Here is a 21,844-nt window from a genome sequence, read left to right as displayed (position 1 = left end):
CTTGTAGTAAATTCCATGGTATGAAAAAAGGCGATCCCTGTGGGACTGACTATAGATCAACTTTCATATCTTAAAAACTTCCAAACACTGGCTATCCAGAAACGGGACCCGGGACAGACATGCTTTCGTGGTATATGAGCATGTTAAAGTTACCCCCAACCGCAACCAAACACCAGCATATTTCAATATATATATTTATTATATGACATCACCGACATATAACTTACAAGCATCTTTTCACAATTTAAAAAAAAAAAATCATTCCATGTCCATCATGCTTGATGTAACACCACAGTCGGACAGGTCTCACACAACAGTTATAACTTTATCTTATTACAGATATACAATCGTCTAAAATCACTGCACTGTATCTCCAATTGGAACTTTGTTTAGTTTATTAATTTCTGTAGATCTCGAGTGTGTTTTTTAGGTAGTCTCAGACTCAGACTAATGAAGATATGAGTCCAGACTCTGTGAAAGATTTATAAGCATTGGTCCAGATGATAACAATAATTTACTTGTTTCAAAATTGGGTCATTGAGTGACTGCCATTTTTGTTGGTGATTCTACACTCTCAAATATATTCCAAATGACAAGATGTGAGAAACCTACTTTGTCAAACAAGAAACTAGTTTGGGACAGAAATATCATGCAATGTTTTAAGAGGACCACATATCTGTAATACTATTATAATCACGGTCTGTTCAGTGCAGGCAGTGGCAGATCCAGAAAATCCATTATGGGGGGGTCCCAGTGACATGAGGTGGAATGCCAAGGGGACTATGGGGGTGGTTTGGAGGGGGATTGTAAAAAAATGAAAATTAATATATAATAAAATTATAACTATCGCAAAATTTAGGGGGGACCCGGGCCCCCCTACCCTAGATCCGCCTCTGGCAGGTCAACAATAGGTAACGTTTATGAACAAACAAACCATCCACATCAACAACAGAGTTCAGCTGTTTAAGCAAAAAAAACAAAGGATTCTTTGATTAAAAAAAACAAACAGCTCTGAATTCTATTCCTCTTAAAGGGACATACCCTAGTTTCAACCCGTGAAAATTAACACTAAGTTTAGTTAATCTACAAACCTAAAACAAATTACAATTGAGTCTGTGACTTTGAAATGGTGAAATACCCTCCGACTCCATATCTGTTACTTCTCAGACGCAGGTGCATTTTTAAAAACATGAGAAATGCATTTTATGATATTAAAAAAAACAGGATGACTAAAGACACTTCGAATGTATGGGAATTGATCATCTAAACAATAAAATCTAAGTAGAATATGATTTCAGTTATCAAAAAAGGCTATAATAGTAAAACATATACCTTAGTGTTTAAAAACTAGGGTATGTCCCTTCAACAATGAAACCTCATTAATCCAGCCACCTTTTAATCCAAAAACCTATCATATGGACACTCAAACCAGAATCCCTATTTCATTATTAATCTCATAATTAAAAAAAAAAAAACAACAGGTGCACCATGGGTAATCGATCCCATGATCCATCGGACTTCAGACAAACGCTCTACCACCGAGTTGTGTATCCTTGTGTCTCTGGAATAACAATGATACGGTTTGAATAAACTAAGATTTCAAGTTTCCTGTTTTCTACAATGAATGTTAACTTGTCTTCCATGATTTCACATTGTCAGGGGGCAGAAATGAACACAGTGGCTAAGCGATCTTGTTGACCACTGCTTGATGCAGATTATGTAACTGGGTTGTCCATTTGTCGAGAGCGTTGTAACGAGCCAGGCCAGTTGTCTCCCTTGCCAGCTCTAGGATCTGGTTCACTTGATCAATACGACCATTTATCGTGCTGGAATAAATAATATTAAATGTTAACAGTTAACATTTGTTGTTGTTTTCTTAAAGACACTATTGGAGCACATTTGTTTATTAATCATCAGTTACTGGAAGGAAGGAAGTAAATGTTTTATTTAACAATGCACTCTACACATTTTTATTTACGGTTATATGACGTCGGATATATGGTTAAGGACCGCACAGATATTAAGAGAGGAAACCCGCTGTCGCCACTTCATGGACTACTCTTTTTCGATTAGCAGCAAGGGATCTTTTATATGCACCATCCCACAGACAGGGTAGTACATACCACAGCCTTTAATATACCAGTCGTGCTGCACTGGCTAAAACGAGAAAATAGCCCAATGGGCCCACCGACGGGGATCGATCCCACCTCTACATTTAACCATTAGCAGCAAGATATCTTACATGCATTTTCCTCACAGACAGGACATCACATACCACAGCTTTTGATATACCGGCATGGGGCACTGGATGAGACAGGAAAAACCCAATGGATCCCATGAGGGGATTAGACTATCCTTCTACCAATGCACCTCAGACAAGCAATCTACTGAATGTTAAAAAAGTTGTTTGTTTAACAACACCACTAGAGCACACTGATTTATTAATCATCGGCTACCACGGCCTTTGATATTATGTCGTGGTGCACAGGAAATCTATTGACCGAGTCCCTACCCCTTGCTATGGACTTGACTCTGGACAGGCTGAGGAAAGCAAAGTAAATATTTTATCTACAGTTAGAATATACAATCACAGCAACACCCGGACAACCCTGAGGTCAGCTTGTAACGAAATGATCCTAAGTTAAACACTAAACAGTCTGATTTTAAAACATGCCAAATGTCATTAAACATCATTCTCCTTTCTTTCTGTCAACTCACAGGCTACTATTACTGATTATACCAGCAAAGGACAGGACAGGACAGCACATACCATGGCACGTGACCAGTGTGATTAACCTAAAACAAGAACTGATAATTTACCTGTCTAAAATACATGAAACTAGCAGGTTCTCCACTTCGGTCGGGTCGATGTTTAATTCCTGAAAAAGTAAAAGAATTAATATAGATTATTATGTGGTCTGTCTTTGTATTTTCACACAGTGACATACTGACTTGTTTGAATCTTTCTTCCAAGAATATGTTTGGTAAATTAAATTACCTTTGCTGTTGTGGGGTTTTTGGGGGAAGGTTTGTTAATGAGTTTTTTGTTGTTTTTTGTTTTGGGGGGGGTTTCGGGGGGTTGTAATTTTATACTGATGAAAAGACGAATCTTTCTTGCAAGAACAGGTTTGGTGAATTAAAATACCGTTGCTGTTGTAGGGTTGTTTTTTTGGGGGAGAGGTTTGTTAATGAATTTTTTTTTTTTTTTTTGGGGGGGGGAAGGGGTTTTGGGGGGGGGTTGTAATTTTATACTGATGGAAAGAAATAAAGGACAACATGATATATGAGACCAAACTTAAATCACTGCTAGATTAGTTAGTCCCGTATAAACTACACAGATGTATGTTGGACTGAATGTCAGTAATGTGAGATTGACTGCTAGTAATATGGTTAAAGGCACAAACACTATTTTTAACCCATAAACAAATGGACACTAAGTTTAGTTAATTTACAAACCTGTAACTCATTTGGATAATTTTACAACAGAGTGAAAGAAGACTCTATGACGTTAAAATGAGAAATATCCTTAAAAATAGTATATAATTCAAATCAATAAACCGCTATTTCTCAGAAGCATGTGCGTTTTTAAAAATATGAAAAATGCTCTTTTTTTTGGAAATGGATAATCTAAAGAATAAAATGTAAGTGATGTCTGATTTCTTTGATCATAAACGGCTCTAATAGTGAAAAATATGCTGTAGTGTTTAAAAACTAGGGTCTGTCCCTTTAACTTCCTGATACTGTGGTTGCAATCAATATTTGCTGTTGCTACACGTGTTCCCTGGGATGGTGCACATAAAAGATCCCTTGCTGCTAATCGAAGAGAGTAGCCCATGAAGTGGCGATAGCAGGTTTCCTCCCTCAATATCTGTGTGGTCCATAATCATATGTCCGACGCCATATAACCGTAAATAAAATGTGTCGAGTGTGTCTCTAAATAGAACATTTCCTTCCTTATGTGTTCCCTTTTCTCTTTCCATCAGTATCTAATGGAAAGGAACCTGTCTAAAGCAGTTTGTTGCCACTAGATCATTATTTCAGTCAGATGAGGGAATCATTATTTCAGTCAGATGAGGGTATAATTTGACATTTTAACTTATGTTTACTTGTTTTAAAAACATTAAAGGTAATAAATTCTTACGTTCGAACCATGTATCAATACTACAACCAACGATACGTCAGGCAAGAAATTTGTTAGTTTTGTGTAATGACACCACTACAGCACATTGATTTGTTGATCATCGTCTATTGGATGTCAAACATATGGTCATTTTGACACAGTCATAAAAAGGAAACCTGCTACATTTTTCCATTAGTAGCAAGGGATCTTTTATATGCACCATCCCACAGACAGGATAGCACATACCATGGCCTTTGATACACCAGTCGTGGTGCACTGGCTGGAACGAGAAATAGCCCAATCAGGCGAGAAATCTACACTGAACTACATACATCTTTCAAATTTGTTCAACGAATTCAAAACTAAAGAAAAATCCTGTTTTTCAAAAATCTTACTTTTGAAATGAATGGTATGTGAATCCTCGTATAAGGTTTAATCAGTTTTATCAACACTTGTGTTCGAATGTTTCTAAGGAGATCTGGAAAAAAAGAAAGGACATAAAGATTAAAATGGAAATGTTAAGTCAGTCAGTTATAATTTAAATAATATGTTGCAAATCTGAAATAAAACATTTTTTACACTTTAGGTTTTTCCATAATATAATCATGGATGATAAAAAGATTCAGTTTGGGCAGAAATACAGTAAATAATACTTATTTAGTCTCAACAACAAATCATTGTAATTATACTTCCTGCCATCAATCTACTCCCATTTCCTCATCTTTTCTGGCATAATATTTGGAATTAGGGTCTCCACGAGTACTCGGGCATGGGTAGTCTAGCAAGATTTGAGTCCGTTCACAGGACTTGAGTACCCGTACAAGGTGGAATACAGTTATCAACTATAATATAATGGACAATGTAGGACAATAATTTTAGCAGTTGATAATCAACGATATAAGTTACACAATAATTATATGATAATGCGCTAGTTTCTCTTTTTAAACTGGCCACCTGTCACAACACTGAACATATCAACCGGTTTTTAAATCCATGCTCAGTGCTGGAATTAAGATGCATAATGCTATTTCACTTTATTCGTTTATCTCATCATCATCTAGTGTAAGTGTCGGGTACTCGAGTCCAGGTCGAGTTTGACTCTCAAGTACTCGAGTCCTATAGTTTGGACTCGTGGAGGCCCTACTTGGAATACTACATTACTGAAAACTTAGTATCTCATATATATATGTTAAAATTGGTGCTTTTTTTTTGACAGAACTTTGTAAAAATTTTGGTTTTTTAAATCTGCTATTCCACGTATGGAGAGTTTATCAAAACAATAGATATGTTTAGATGACTTATACCTTCAATGTGTTCCCGGATGAATGGGTCTTCCATTATATTTCTCCTGTTTGTTTTGAGGATCTTCTCAAATTCATTGATATCATTATTTTGGTAGGCACTGCAAACAGAACCATAAAACATTAAAGAGTGAAAAATTAAATCTTCAACTTCCTCCACGGGTGTAGGTTCTGTATAATTCCCTGCAACCACCTGGCATCCTCGCCCTCTGTCACTAATAAAGCTGGTTTGACCCACGGCACTAACTAATGACCACCAGTAGTAGGGGAGCATAGTAGATGGTTACAAGTGACTCTTAACAATGCCAGAAGTAACTACTGAACACTCCCCTAAGTAGTTAGACTAGGCCTACAGATAAAAGCTGATGGGGAATGACAGGTGTGTGGCACGGATACCCACAAAAGGCAACCACCTGCCGTGGTTGGAGAGACAAGGATTGGGAGGTGGAGGTGCAAGATAGGAGGAGTTGCCAGATCAGGAAGAAATGAGATAGAATTCAAAGAGAGATAGGAAAGGGGGCAGTGGGTTTTTTTAAAATAATACAATCTCTAATAAGTCTATGTTTACTATAGTTTCTGTGTATTTTCAGAAACAGAAACACGTAAGATGTACTGACAAATTAATAGAGAAAAGTTGATAAAGCATGTGAAATTAATTAAATACAAAATTGTTATCATTCTCTCTTCTTTTTATTCTAACAATAAGTTTTTAAATTAAATTTTAAAAAAAACACACAAAACTGATTTTTCAAAAGTTTTTTTTAAATTTGAGATTTAAATTCATTATTAATCTAGAATTAGGTTATTCATACAATATAAAATTGCTTTGCAAATTTCAGTTTTGTTATTTAATTTTAGAAGGGGTGATACAGAGGTCGATGGTGAAAACTTTGCCTTTAGATCTAGGTTGACTTTTCATGTTATTTCCGTTATTTACAAACAATATATTTTCACCATTACAAAGCTAAATTACAAAGAGAAACACAAATGTGATAATTTAAGAAAGAATTAGTACAATGGTAAAAAGATGTAAAAGCAGACAATAACTATGGTCACTATTATCAATGGTAAAAAACAAAATCATGCAAAAAGATCAAATATGTATCTTCAATTTGCCAGTACCTCACTAAATTGGTCATGGCCAGAATTTCGGGATCATTCTTGTAAGGTTTGGTCTCCTGCGAGTCAAACGGGTTGATTCCCGATTTCGTCAACATGTTGGCAAGAACTAGGTATTTGAGACAAGTTGTTCTCCTAAAAACAAATCAAAGTAAAATATTATCCAGAAAAAATATTTTAGAAATTACACTCCATAAAATGTTTGGTCAGTTTTAACTTTGTTATATTATGTGAATATGTTTAACATTCTTGGAGTAAATTTTGATCAGTGCTGCATACATAAACTTTGTAAAATCAAAGACATTTGGACCTAAAGAAAAGTAAACAAATATCTACTGGCCCCAGGGCTAGTTCTGGCACTTGCCAAATTCGCCAATTGCAAATTTTGAAAGCAGTTGGCGAATTTTATTTTGGCGAATTAATTTCATGTAATAATTGACAATTTCTGCAATGTTTGAAGTTTAATAGACAATTTGGCGAATTGTTTTGCTCACCCAGAGCTAGCCTGGGCCCAAATTAATGTTTTTGAGTATTTTAATTACTGTAAATCAGGAAATGTCAGCGAGCATAAAATGTTAGCAAATTTAGTGAGACCATACAAGACGCTAATATTTGCTGACGCTAAATTTAAAGATATGTACAAAAGACTGTTAAAAAGAACTTCTGTACGATTGTTTTGTCTGTGAATAACTGACTAACAATGGTTACATGCTATTAATTAAACCAAAAGGATAGTAAACAACAATAGTTAGTTAGCATGTATGCGCATTACTGCACTTTTTTACTAAATTTAAGATGTCTCTAAGCTGCTTAACGTCAAGATTCGTGAAAAACATTATTTCAGCTGACCCTACACCTTAAGCTTATGCTTTTTTTCAGTTTCTGATATGACGGCCTCGCTAAAGTTCCATGTCACTAATATGTCATTTATTTGGATTTTTGCTCAATTTTAAGATCGCTAATATTTTATGATTTACAGTATTGCACTTTTTATTATCATAGTAAGGATGAATATATCAGAATTTTTGACATACAGTCAAACTTGTTCTATTCAGCAAACACCACCGACTAAATCAACCCATTAAAACATTAACAAATTAGCCCCACAAGAAAAGAAATAAAACCTTTAAGAAGACAAATATGGAATTAAATATTTTATCAAGACAAGTGAAAGCAGAAACATATTGGAGGTTAAATTTGTGAATATTCAGTCAACTTGTAACTTCTACTGAAAACAGATTTGTTTTTGTTTAAAGTGTATATCTATCCAGGCCCTAATCTAGAATTGAAAAAGTAGGAGAAGGGACTTCTCCCTTCCCAGAAGAAAGGGGTGAAATTTGATAAAAAACAGGTGAAGTTTCGCTATGTTCGGTACTGACGTTTGTTGTGTGATTTTTGTTTTTTAAATTGGATTTGGTCCAAAATATTACAGCAACTTCATCTTCTCACTACTGCTAATAACTCGGAAACTTGAGCTGACCTTTGGCGGAGAAAACGTTCATTTCGCTTGCCAGATTAGGGCCTGTCTATCTACTTTTAGGTTTCAATTTTTTTTAAACCGATTACACATATTATACAGGGCTTCTAGATTATGGTAGCCCCACTCCCATGGCTAGTGATATTCAATGTTGGGCTAGTAAATAACTAATATTGCCATGCCCGACGGCTAGTGAAAAAGAAATAGTCAAATGTTGCAATTAAGTCTAATTTGTAAATATGAATAGCCTGCCCCCACCCCAAACCCCCAATATTAGTGTTTTCAAGCTCTGTCTCCCTCTTTAGGTGACATATCTGATTATTACTATTATTTAGTAAAATTGTATTGACTTAAAGTAAAGTAGGGCTAGTGAATTTTTAATTGTGGCTAGTAAATGTTTTTAATCACTGATCCCATGGCTAGTGGATTTTATAAAAATTCTATAAGCCATGTATTATATCATTCCAGTGTGAACACTTCCTTTTAAAACTCCAGATTATGTTACAAAGATGTAAAAATATATTGTTAACGATAACAGATCTGTCTCTAAAAAATCCCATCAGAAAATATCTCATCACAAAACATCCCATCACAAAACATCCCATCACAAAATATCTCACCTTGGGCTGCCAGACTCATCATAATTCTTAAAAGCTTCGAAGAAATCTGTGTGTGCTTTTTCGTACTCTCCTTCTCTTAAGTGCATCTTTCCCCCACATTCTGCAAATATGAAAACTTAATAATCAGATAAGGGATGGAATTTTAATATTCTGGGAGCAAAAGCAATAAACATGTCACACATAAAAACATTTATTTATTTTCTTTGTTGGTACATGTCCATGAAAAAACACTGAACATGATGAAATGAATGGCAAAGATGCAGTTATTTTCCTTTATGGTTTGTGGCCACTTGACAGCATGGTGTTCAAAATTTCTACTAGTCAGTATCACCTGAATCCAGGCTGGATAATCATTCACCAGGTGAGGCTATACACTCAAGATACACACAATCACTCCCATGTAGGTGTTACATAAAATTTATCAACTGAGTGTTACGTGAAATTTATCAAAAATGATCAAAAATGATAAGGGAGATTAAACAATTCTTAAGAAATAAATTGCATATATGAGGCAGTGTTCTCGCTGCTCCATTTAAGCGGGGCGCCCCGCCCCGCTATTCCATTTTGCCACCCTCCTTTCACGTTGCCCGCCCTCCTTTATTTTTGAGCTCCCCTCTTTATTTTCCAACACCTATCTCCGCTATTTCCAAATGCACTTTTTTCCACACAAAAAACAACGATCAGTCTGCACACTGGACATCAAAGGAAACAAGTCGCATTGTGTACGAAAAAGCAATTGACGAAACATTTACAACAGTTACCGTAACGTAATTTAACAGTATTTTTAACAGCCTCTATTTTGTCCAATATCTGTATTCATTTGTATGTTTGATAGACACAATAAAAGTTATATTTTATGTAAGCAATGAAAACATTTAATTTTTTACAGATTCGGCAATCTCCAATTGAAAAAACCCCTCTTATTTGGCACCAAATTTGTCACGTGATCAGAACAGTCATTCTGTCTTTTGTTTCCACTAACTATCGTTTGATATTTTGTCCTCAGTTGCAGATATAATTGGTTGAAACTGATGATTTTTACTTCTGTTATTCTGTTTATTCAGCAGTTCTTTATAAAATATTGTAAACTTTTAATTTTGAGGGGATATGAACGCTTATAAAAACAACGGAAGTGGTAGTGTTTATCATTAAAATCATTTATCTTGAGTGCCAAATAATATATACACCGTCTTTACAAAAACAAAACTACTTTTTATTAGCTGGCGATATTTTATCACAGCGATCGATTCATTCGATGAAGATGGAAATAACAAAAATGTATCTGACATTAGGAGATCACTTTACAAACATCTTTACTGTTTTTCATATATCTTGAAATTTTTATTAAAAATAATAATATTAAAACTTTGATCGATCCAGCAAAACCGGAACTGCCCATGAATGTCAGACGGATATCATCTTCGGTTCAATTAAAAGAAGAGGGGTTTTTTTATAAACCCCTTTGCACTTTTTTATAGGCAAATAAAGGAGTATGTCTTTTCTTAGTCTACCAACACACAACAATATGGTAACCAAACTACTCCCCCCACCCCTTTTTTTTTTTTTTTTTGCTTTTCGTTTATTGATGTGTGTTTGGGTTTTTTGAAGGGTGTGGTGCCGAGCGGCCGCCCTCCTTTAATTTTCACCCAGCGAGAACACTGATGAGGTAAAGTTTATTTATTACTTAATCATCAGAAGCAACTGGCTGTGACAATATTTTTTAATCAAGTCTGTTCACATGATGTTTATCTATAGATGTAAATAATTGATCGGTTACATGAATCAGGCCCGAATCTTACAAGCGAAATGAGCATTTTTTTTTGCCGAAAGTGAGATCAAGCCACCAAATTATTGGCAGTAGTAAGAAGTCGAAGTCGCCGTAATATTCTGGACCTAATCCGATTTCAAAAACAAAATCACACAACAGACATCAAGACCTCGACTTGTTTATTGTTATAGCTCACTTGGCACCGTATGTCGGATAGTGTTTACTTTGGTGCCAGTCTATACCCTCGAGTAGTCGTGAACCAGGAAATGGTTCCTACGCACGTGCACTGTAATGTACGATTGATTTGATGAAATAATGTTTTACCGTGTCCAAATTATTTTCAAATCAACCAACAAATGTTAATACTCATGCCAGTTTCTGCTGTGAAGAGATTAAATACATATCGTAGTCTAATACTGACATTCTTCAGATACACCCGTAAACCGGGCTATTGTTTTTCAAAGTAACACGTGTCGCACTGTGTATTTTAGTAGTATTTTATATCGAAATATTACGATTAGAACAAAGTGTAAAATTCTGAATTTTCCTGATTAAATGTGGAAACTGGCGAAACATTACAAAATGTACTGATAAATGTTCATTTCACCTATTTTTAAAAAACTTCTCCCCTTTCTTCTGGGAAAGGAGAAGTCACTTCTCTTACTTTTTCAGTTCTAAATTAGGGCCTGATGAATTATATTTGTATAAGCTGTTTTACCTAATCCTAACACACTGTACTACACTGACATTCAAAGAGTATTTAACCAAAATGATTTGCAATAAGATAGTATTTTTCAATTTGTCTACTGATGTACTGTGCATCAAGTGCCTAGAACAATTTTGAAATATATGTATTTTTATAAAATATTTATAAACTTTGGTGATCATCAAGATTGCAATTTCCAATTCTAGAATATAACAGTTCACTAAGTAATCCACTGGTGGTGTGCGTCGACTTAAAGTTGCGTAACCGACACGCGAATAGAACGAAATATTGCGCCAACCGTGAAAATTCTCTTTGACAACATATGGAAATTTCTTGAAAATTGCCCATCAATAGTAAATGTATCTGTACATAATACGTTGTTTAACCTCTCTATCTGGGCTCTTTTCTATTTCTTTTTATCTTGCTATGCCACTAGCAAATGTCTGAAGATATGTTAAAAATTATGCAATGTAGTACGGGCACATACGACTTTAAAAATAACATGTATGCCCAATAAGTAAGTTAACACTTTCATTTCTGTTAATCCCCACAAAACTTTGGTAGAATGGACAACAGTGTGAAGAAACCTGGGTGTGAAAGAGTTAAGAGTGTTTTCAATAATGTGCTAGTTTATGTCTCACCTCGAATCACTCCCATGATTAGAGGGTGCGGAATAGCCGACTTGATGTGAAGTGACTGCTCATACAAAGCCTAAAAAAAAAAAAAAAAAAAAAAAGTAAGGTCTCCACAACTTTACAAGGTAATGACTGCTATTCCAGGACAGTTATCTCAGATGTACAACAAAAGTTTGTTTTGTTTAACGACACCACTAGAGCACATTGACTAATCAATCATCGGTTACTGGATGTCAAACATTTGGTAATTCTAACCCATAGTCATCAGAGGAAACATGCTACATCTTTTCTAATGCAGCATGGGATCTTTTATATGCACTATCCCACAGACAGGATAGCACATACCATGTCCTTTGATATACCTTGGCTGGAACGAGAAATAGCTCAATGGGTCCACCGATGGGGATCGATCCCACACCGACCGTGCATCAAGCGAGCGCTTCACCACTGGGCTATGTCCCGCCCCCGGATGTACAACAAGTAACCGTGTTTTAAAACAATTTGTCCAAGTGGAGAAGTCCATTAAAAATCCCAATACATAGACAAAGTGATCATTCACTGTAGAATCTCACACTCTAAGAGGTTTGATGATGATTTGCTCCCAAATGAACAACCACTTAAATAACTTTTTCAGCAGAAACATTTGGATGGAGCAAGTAAAAATAGAGACTCTTTCTTCCACTGTAAAAGGATATTATGAGGTAATATAGAGCCCTGGAGATTTCCATACAAAAGTATAATATACGACATATCAATTTGTAGTATATCAGATTTGGGAGAATACAAAGTTAACTTTTTTACTAAAACAATAGGCTGATTAAAAGACGTGAATGCCTAAAACATTTGACTGCTTATTTGCATGCATACTTAGGGGACAGTAAACAAGCTTCCACAGTAACAATTAAATAGTATATTGTCTTTAGGCCATTCTAAAATAAATGCTCAATTTCACCCGCTACCCTCCCCCACCCCCCAAACTCCAAAAATAAACTCTCCACTTTTTTTTACTGAAACTCCAAAAATAAACTCTCCACTTTTTTTTGCTCGATGTGTGATATTTTCAATGTCTTGAAGATATAAAATAAAATATTTGGTTCAAAATGTAACATTTAATTAATAATAGCTTTATATTAGTTTTTTAAACTTAACATGTACTAACAGTATTGTAATACCTTTAATTTCTTGTTGTTCTTCTGTGCTGTGTACATCTGAATTTCCAGTGCATAGATCTCCAATAACTGTGTCCCTTTCTTCAAATCATCCTCTCCCTCATCAGTCTAAAATAAGTTTAAAAAAAAATAATAATAAAAAAAAAAAAAAAGGAATATTGTATGGTCTTTACCTCACCTGCAGTGTGTTAGTCATAAAATGGACCGTACTAAAATTCAAATCTGAAGCAGAAGGTGAATACAACACACGGCTAGCTCTGGCACTCACCAAATTCACCAATTACGAATTTTGAAAGCAGTTGGCGAATTTTATTTTAATTTGGCGAAATAATTTCATGTAATAATTGACACGTTTCAGAAAATAACTAAGATCTTGAATTCTGCCATTTTTGAAGCTTAATAGATAATTTGGCGAAATGGTTTGCTCACCCAGAGCTAGCCTTGAAACCTATACCATTATTCTTTTTTTTTTAATTATGAAAATTTAAAAAGCTCTTTAACAGACTTAAAAGAAAAATAAAGTTTGTTAATTGACACCTCAGACATTTGTTTAAATGGCCTAGACAATGGGGGAAAACATAAATCACTCAAATCCAGGCACTGAGAATAGGAGAATTTGCTTAACTCTATTAAAGGCAATGCAAAAAGAAAAAAACACACACACACAATTCAGATAACCGATTATCATCATGTAAATTATGTCCTCAATTAAATGCTCAAATAAAAAACCATTTCGATATACAAGTTGTGGTGCATTGGTTGACACGAGAAATAGCCCAGTAGACCCAAAACCAAAGCCAACTGTTACTCTACCCAGGCAGCTAACGCCAACAATGTGTTGGTGAGTACCTGACATGAAAGATGAAGCTGCTTTAGGATCTTCTGCAACTTGGAGTAGTCTCCCCTATCAAAATAAAGTTTTCCTAATTTAGTGTTCGTCTTAAACCACAGTCGTTCATTTTTCGCCTCCTTCAATGCCTCGAGTGTTGTTTCGTAGAAATCCTGCAACAGCTCCATCTGTTTCGATGTTGAGATGTAGTCGAGAATGGAGTTGATGGATTTTTCCGAATAGTTCCGCGTCACGGCAGATTTGATGTAAGTCAGAAGTTGTTTGTAGCGCTTCATCATCTCATTGTAGTTTCCCTGTACAAAAAAATTAAAAACATTAAATCAAAGACAATAAGTTAAAATAAAAACACAGATGGCATTGTGGGAGTTTGTAAGAATATGTTTATTTGATTACAAAAGTTCAATTCTGTGAAATGAAAAATGGTATACATCAACCTGTCTCAGTATGTGTTAAAGGCATATTGTTACAGACCACTGACCTATTTAATGGTCTAACAAAGTATTACCTGAACAAAAATAATTTGATTTGTCCCTAAATGTACTTTATTCAACCATCTTCATAACCACCATACTCCATTTATTAATGACATTTTGTAAACATAATTGAATTATGACAATGGTCCATAATTCAAAAACTAAAATTGCCAAGAAGGGTTGACATGGATTTCATGCCATCATGGTTCAGTTAAGGTGATGCGATAGCTAGATTTGGTTCCCAACAATTAATGTAATTTTTATTTATTATCCATTTTTAGAGAAATAAGGTCCTTAAATCCATGACAGTATACCTTTAACACCTTCTTAAAAAAACTAAATTTAACACAGCTGATTATTATATTAGCAATTTCTTTTGGTGTTCAATATATATATATATATAAAGATGCAGTTTTATATCTGAGCTTTTAAATTCAGGAGTCAACATTAATAATAATGGTTGTCAAATATTTCTGCTACCAGAATAGATATGGTCAGGATTTGTGCAGATTCAAACATTCACTCACTTTATTGCAATGGAAACTGGCCAAATTAAAAAAATTAATTAATTTTAAATTGAATATAAAAAGAATCATCCAATTCAAGCTGAATTACTTTTATGAAAAATATGCATATGTGCACTTGTAACTTAGTTAAAAACCAAAATTATATGTATATACAAGTATATAAATTATAAACAGAAAAAGAATAATAGTACCAACCACTTTAAAATTGATTTTGATCATCTGTTTGAGAGCTTTGAAACCCCATTCACCTTTCTCCTTCGCTTCAAGTTCCAACACCTGCAACAAAAAATAATAATTGATTTTGATCATCTGTTTGAGAGCTTTGAAACCCCATTCACCTTTCTCCTTCGCTTCAAGTTCCAACACCTGCAACAAAAAATAATAATTGATTTTGATCATCTGTTTGAGAGCTTTGAAACCCCATTCACCTTTCTCCTTCGCTTCAAGTTCCAACACCTGCAACAAAAATAATAATTGATTTTGATCATCTGTTTGAGAGCTTTGAAACCCCATTCACCTTTCTCCTTCGCTTCAAGTTCCAACACCTGCAACAAAAAATAATAATTGATTTTGATCATCTGTTTGAGAGCTTTGAAACCCCATTCACCTTTCTCCTTCGCTTCAAGTTCCAACACCTGCAACAAAAAATAATAATTGATTTTGATCATCTGTTTGAGAGCTTTGAAACCCCATTCACCTTTCTCCTTTGCTTCAAGTTCCAACACCTGCAACAAAAAATAATAATTGATTTTGATCATCTGTTTGAGAGCTTTGAAACCCCATTCACCTTTCTCCTTTGCTTCAAGTTCCAACACCTGCAACAAAAAATAATAATTGCTGTAAGTAAATACCAAGTCTTCAAGTTCAAGGACATTCGTTGACAGATCCCTACTGTCTGCAAGGCTTAATTTTAAATTAATGAACAAAATTATAAGAATGTACCAGATGAAACCCAGTAAAAACAAATAATGAGTCATCATTGCATGCATCCACCCCACTCCCTTTTCACTGCTTCAATCCTGACTTTTTCCGTTGTACATACAAGCAGAAACATTTTTTTCAGTAATGCGTTGTGATTTGCTATGCAAGTTTTTAAAATCAATGCACAATTGTAAAAGATTTAATATGCACATGTAGTTAATAATCAATTTTCAACTGTCACTAGTACGATTGTACCTAGGTTAATAAAAAAAATTTGAAAACAAAATATTTCTTGGCACACTACTTACAGATTACTTAATTAAAAAATTATAAGAAGGACTAGTTATAGCACTGATCAAATTTATCTAAGTACTGCAAATTTTAAAAACAAGTGGCAGAGATTATCTTGTTCAGTATCTGTACAAAAGTTACAAATATTAATACACAATTTCAAAACATTAAAGAGAAGGTAGGAAGGAAATGTTTTATTGAACGCACACAACACATTTTATTTACAGTTATATGACGTCAGGCATACGGTTAAGAACCACACAGATATTGAGAAAGTAAACCCACTGTCGCCACTTCATGGGCTACTCTTTTCGATTAGCAGCAAGGGATCTTTAATTTGCACCATTCCACAGACAGGATAGTACATACCACGGCCTTTGTTACACCAGCTGAAGATGCTGATCAATTTTCAATTGACTAGAAATATCGCAAGTCAAGATTTTTAAAATAAAATGTTCCCTGATAAGCAAACTTTATTTTAATCAGATGGTAAAATAATTTCAAGTAATAACATCAATATTTTGTTACAAAATAACTGGGCTACTGCAATTTTTGAAGCTGAATAGATAATTTGACCAAATGTTTTGCTCACACACAGCTATCCCTGAAAAGTATACCTTTTGAAAGCTCTCGAGGGCAGACTTGGGGTCATCTTCCTTCAGTGACTTTGAGTTGTAGTACTGGTTCTCCAAATCAACATCGGGCTCTGAATTACTCTCTTCAGAATATTCCTGAAATGTACAGCATACATTAGTGTTAAAATTCACTCTTGACAATGGTCTATCATCTACTGATTCCATCAAACAACTGTGCATTGTCATGCCAAAAAACATGCTTATCCTGGGAGTTATGGCAAAAACGGCACTAAGTGAAAATGGAACCCAATTGGACCAAAGCTTTGTGACCTCTCTTTCTATATATACAGTGCTGTCCAGTGTATCGGCGCACCTAAGCATTCAAAGACCATTTTCTATGTGAACACTGTGAAATACTTAATAAAATGTGTCTCTCACTAATAAAGCAGTGAATAACCTGAGACACACTACAAATAGTTTTATGTCTGTAGTAAATAAACATTTTAAAATTGTCCATAAATGTAGACACCCCCTTGTATCCAAAACGAGTTGCATGTCGGATTGTCCAGTGATTTGGCGCAGTAGATGTGGATCGGTGACACCGCTATTTATAAACTGCCCATGACCTCAATTTACAGCCTATAAAGGCTAAACTATTGTCCCAGGATTATTTTAACTAGTACTCTTTTGTTTTGTGTTGTTAAAAATATTACTATGAAAATGAACAATCACACATGACCAGTTTGAGAATCGTTTTCTTGAGTAGCATAGTACTGCAGATGCATACATGTCATGTTCATCGTCATGCATGCAGGGGTACAGAAATGGAAAATATTTCACTAGTCCGCCTGACCAGAACCAACTAAAATTGACTAACCCACCAGAATTTCTACAAGTCTGCCAGCCTATAGAACAATATATTATTGTTTAACATAGTTAATAACAAAAATACTTGGTACGTGATCAACATCATGTGGAAAAAAAACGAAATCAAACCCCAAATTTTGATTGACAAATCAATAAATTTTGAAATATGCTGATAAAGACTATTTTTTCACATTTCTTTCATATAGATTTACAAATTTGAAGTGAAATCCCGCTAGTATTTAACACTGAGAATATATTCAAAACACACCGGCAGCATATGAACGTACAAATACTTTTTAGGAACTACTGACTTTTGAACGGTGTTGCGAAATATATCCACCCACCCACCCTAGAAAATCGCCGACCGACGATTCTATTTCAAAATAAAATCGCCCCCGGAAAGGGGTTAGGGGAGGTTTTATTTCGTAGATCGGGGCGATTCTATTTCAAGTGTGGGGGGGGAGGTGGTTTTATTTCTAGATTCGCTGGGGGGGGGGGGGGGGAATTTTGAGGGGGGTGCAATTATATTTCGTGACACCGGCAATGCAGTACATGTAATGTTGACAAACTTGTATATTGGTTATCATTCTGAACCATTTGTTTGAATGGTTTGGAATTCTGGCATAGTTGATGTGGGGTCATGGATTCAATGTAAGAAACGTAATAATAATAAAACTATATAAATACATAAATGAATTTAAAGTCGGTTAGAAAAAGACGGATCGCCCGTCGGACTGATAGTTGCATTTTTTAACTCATCTGTCAGAAATTTTACTTTCTGCACCCCTGTGCATGGCTAAGATGCCTACATGGATTTTTTTTTTCTCGGGTAGATATTGCACACATGTGGATCTTAGTTTGCTTTTATTATTATTATTATTTTGGTAAAAATGTGAAAATTGTGAACTGGAATGACTGTCAATTAAGGTGTAACACGTTTGTTTTGTTTGCATTTAAATAACAGTTTAAATAAAAATAACCCCCAAAAATTACTATACTGTTTACTATAATTTTTAAAATGTGGGAAAGGTGTTTTTAGACTGGTTTTAACATTCTTAATATCAATACAGCTGACCTACTTTGCATTTATATACACGAAAGGAGGTGAATGATTTATTTTGAAATTATGATATAATTATTAATAATTCTAAAAAAGATTTTTAATTGTGCCCTTAAAGGTAGAGTCAACTCCAACAAGAGCCTTATGTGTTGGAAAAATGCATACCCGGACCACCAACACATACTGACACTTTTTTAGAGTTAATAAAAAACGATGATTATTCCTGCTAACTGGGGGCAGCCATTTTGTTTAATTTTTGTGACGTCCGGTGGGATAGCTTGGGGAGAAGTGACGTCAGCTCCTTACCATCTCCTGTATGTATAGTGTAAACAAAAGCAGTAATTTTCAACAAGGCACTTCTCTTTGATCAACCTGACTTGTAAAACAGCATAAATGACAAAATAATATAATAAAATATTTAACTAAATATATTTCAAGTTGCACTAACGGAACAAAATGGGGTTATAGTATTTTTCTGTTTAATAATCCAAAGGAAAAATGTACACTATTACGCCTATTGATATGCTACGTTGGAGCAAAAACGACAACCCACGATACCCAAGTGATAATTTTCTTTTCTTTGAGACTACGTAATTGGTCAGTTCTGTGGTTTTAGATGGAAAAGTCTACTTAATCTATAGTTTTACAGAACTATTTACAGTAATAAACCATGTCCATTACAATTTTAGGGGTGACAGGTAATATTCCACAATACCGGTATGTATTTTTGTGTCTAGACAGCGTCAATTAATTGGCTCGTCTGGTTACCAATCAAATACACACCTGCCAATCAGGAATTACAGGTAGAAGCAACTAACAGCATAGACCAATTAACTAAGAACACACAATCCGTGTATCATTTCAGTACGTAGGTTAATGCATGGGCAAAACATTGCTAATTGTTTCGACTTGTTGTGTAGCCACTTTGACAATGGTATTTTATTTTGTATTGAAAAATAATATATATAGTGCTGGATATAATTACTGTTGGCTTACTGGGATGTGTATTATTACAGAACATTGCAATGTATGACTATTTATTATCCCGCAAAAACCAGGTAGATTGTGTTTCTCTAGTTCTAAGGCTCATTCCTGAGGTGACGCATTAAGTATTACGTAACCACCAGCTCGCCAGAGGGCGTACTCACTGAGATGGTACAAAATGGCTGCGCCCGTTATATATAACAGTCGTCACATTTAACCGTTTTATTAATTAACTATACGATTATACGTGTTGATATTAAGCAATAATGTGCATTATATATCGTTGAATATGCATACCAGGCCAAATGCCTTAATTGTCCTCTCCTTTAACAATAAATATGTTGATACTTGATTAAATATTGAAAAAGGAATTGAACTTTAATTTGTTAAAAAAAAACGATACACTGGACACAGTGACGGTTGTATGAGCATCCTTCTAAAAGGTGGAATAAGTTCATTTTCAAGTTTGTTAATGGTAACACCCCAATCTTTTGGGATAACACTATGCAACAATCTTTGAATTGTTAGGCAAGAGTTCCGATCGTTCCAGCATTCAGTTCATTCAAGCTTAGGTTTAGGGTTAGGGTTAGTGATACTTCATGTATTAGCATACATGCTGGAACGTTCAGAACTGTTTCCAATTGTTATATTAAAGAAAAACAATGGTACCGTTTTCGCAATAGATAATGGTGCTGTTGTACATAGCAAATTCGTTCCATTTTCTCCAACGAAAATGGTTACGTTTTGGTACAATTGTATTGTTGTGGTTCTGTTTTAGCCTGATCCATATCTAGGCATATAGTGTACATAACAAATGAAGGGGTGCAGAGTAAACAAACAAAAAAGGAATGTTAAAGATAAACAGGTATAATATCCGCCCGGTCCCCTCCATTATTATTTTTAGTTAGGGTTAGGGGTTAGGGTTAGGGTTGTGGTTAGGGTTGGGGTTAAGGTTAGGGTTAGAGTTAGGGGAGGGGGGGACCGGGCGGATATTTTTCCGATAAACATGTTTAACTATTAATACAAATCAAATAATTCTTTCAGAAACGGATTTATGTCACATGCGAATTCACATTGCCGGATGGTATAAGAGACATAAAAGGGAACTCAGTAACTTCTACTGGTCTGCTGATGCAAAAATTAACAAAGGCAATTATTCATAAAAGGCGAAGAAAGTTGTAGACATGAATAAATATATGCAATTCTCCTACCAAATCATATTCTTCGTCATCATCGCACATAAATTCGTCATCAGACATTTTGAGATATAGACTGTTATTTAGTTATTACAAAGAAGCGGACCAATTTTACAACGTCAGTCTAGTGGACTAAAGGTTACATACCACCATTTAGTTTCCTTTTCCTTCAGCTGCTGAAGCTCCATTATGCCGACGCCTAATTATACCATGCACTTTTTGTTGTTGGTGTAGAGTTGTTGTTGTTGTTTTTGTTTTTTTTATGGGGTGGGGTATTTTTCTCTTTTTGATGGGGGTATATCATGTCCGTGGAACTTATACGTCTACCAAGTTTCTTTGATGCAGCAGCGGGTGTAATATTTTTCCAGTGAAGAGGTCCAACCTTTAAAAGGTGCACATAAAATACAGTATTCAGGGAGGGGTGTGCAACGTTTGAAAAGGGTACTTAAAATATATAAAGATATACCAACATAAATGGAAAGCAATACTCCCCCAAAACATCAAGCCGACGAAAGTGCATGTCTCCCACTAAATACAAATGCATTCATCGTTTAGGCCTACTCATTTAAATTGCTATACTCTGGATTTGTCTGGCACCCTTCCATTGGATCCGCACCTTCGATGGGGTGATAAAAGGCAACATTTATTAATATACAGTTTATATATGCAATACATGTAGTGTAAACTATCGGCTTGGCTTAAAGCGCCAAAATCATGAAGAATATTTACTTTATAATCGTTGAGTTCGACAAAAACAAAATCGGGGGGGGGGGGGGGGGGGAAGACACTTTTTAATACACTAAATTTGTTTCCTAAAAGAACATTCAAAACTCCTTTTCATTAATAAATATATATTGTTGACGCATTAAAGTTAGTATAGTATATTTTGTATGATTTTTAAAAAAAAAACAGCTAAAAGATGTATAGGGCCTAGCTTGCAATGTAGATCACGGTAAATGCATTGTGTATAAATACTCACTACCTTTAAATATTGGCAGTACATTTATATACTCTTCAAAAAAAGAAACGCAAAAGGGTACAAATGGGTTATAACTCCGATTTTATGTTTCCTACCGGTTCATGCTTTGTGAATATAAGGTCATTGCATGTCCCAAACACATTCCCACGGTTACATTCGATAAAACGCAGCTACTGTACAATAAAGTTCCAAAATGTGAATATTCG

General features: G+C 34.9%; 1 protein-coding gene across 1 annotated transcript; it reads right to left on the bottom strand.

Moving 5' to 3' along the window:
- Window positions 1-1,237: 1,237 nt before the first annotated feature.
- Window positions 1,238-20,742, bottom strand: LOC121378569 (COP9 signalosome complex subunit 2). The gene is made up of 12 exons (XM_041506809.1): window positions 20,675-20,742; window positions 16,595-16,708; window positions 14,961-15,041; window positions 13,765-14,058; window positions 12,919-13,023; window positions 11,753-11,822; window positions 8,638-8,737; window positions 6,544-6,675; window positions 5,425-5,522; window positions 4,516-4,598; window positions 2,821-2,879; window positions 1,238-1,826 (listed from the first exon to the last, which is right to left on the bottom strand). Exons 1-12 carry the CDS (start codon window positions 20,720-20,722, stop codon window positions 1,682-1,684), a joined length of 1,329 nt encoding a protein of 442 aa, XP_041362743.1. The 5' UTR covers window positions 20,723-20,742; the 3' UTR covers window positions 1,238-1,681.
- Between the last annotated feature and the right edge of the window lie 1,102 nt (window positions 20,743-21,844).

Source organism: Gigantopelta aegis, chromosome 2 (assembly GCF_016097555.1).
Source record: "Gigantopelta aegis isolate Gae_Host chromosome 2, Gae_host_genome, whole genome shotgun sequence".
NCBI classification, from domain to species: Eukaryota; Metazoa; Mollusca; class Gastropoda; order Neomphalida; family Peltospiridae; genus Gigantopelta; species Gigantopelta aegis.
The sequence above is the reverse complement of the archived record's forward strand: the minus strand, read 5'-3'. Positions and strand labels throughout refer to the sequence as shown.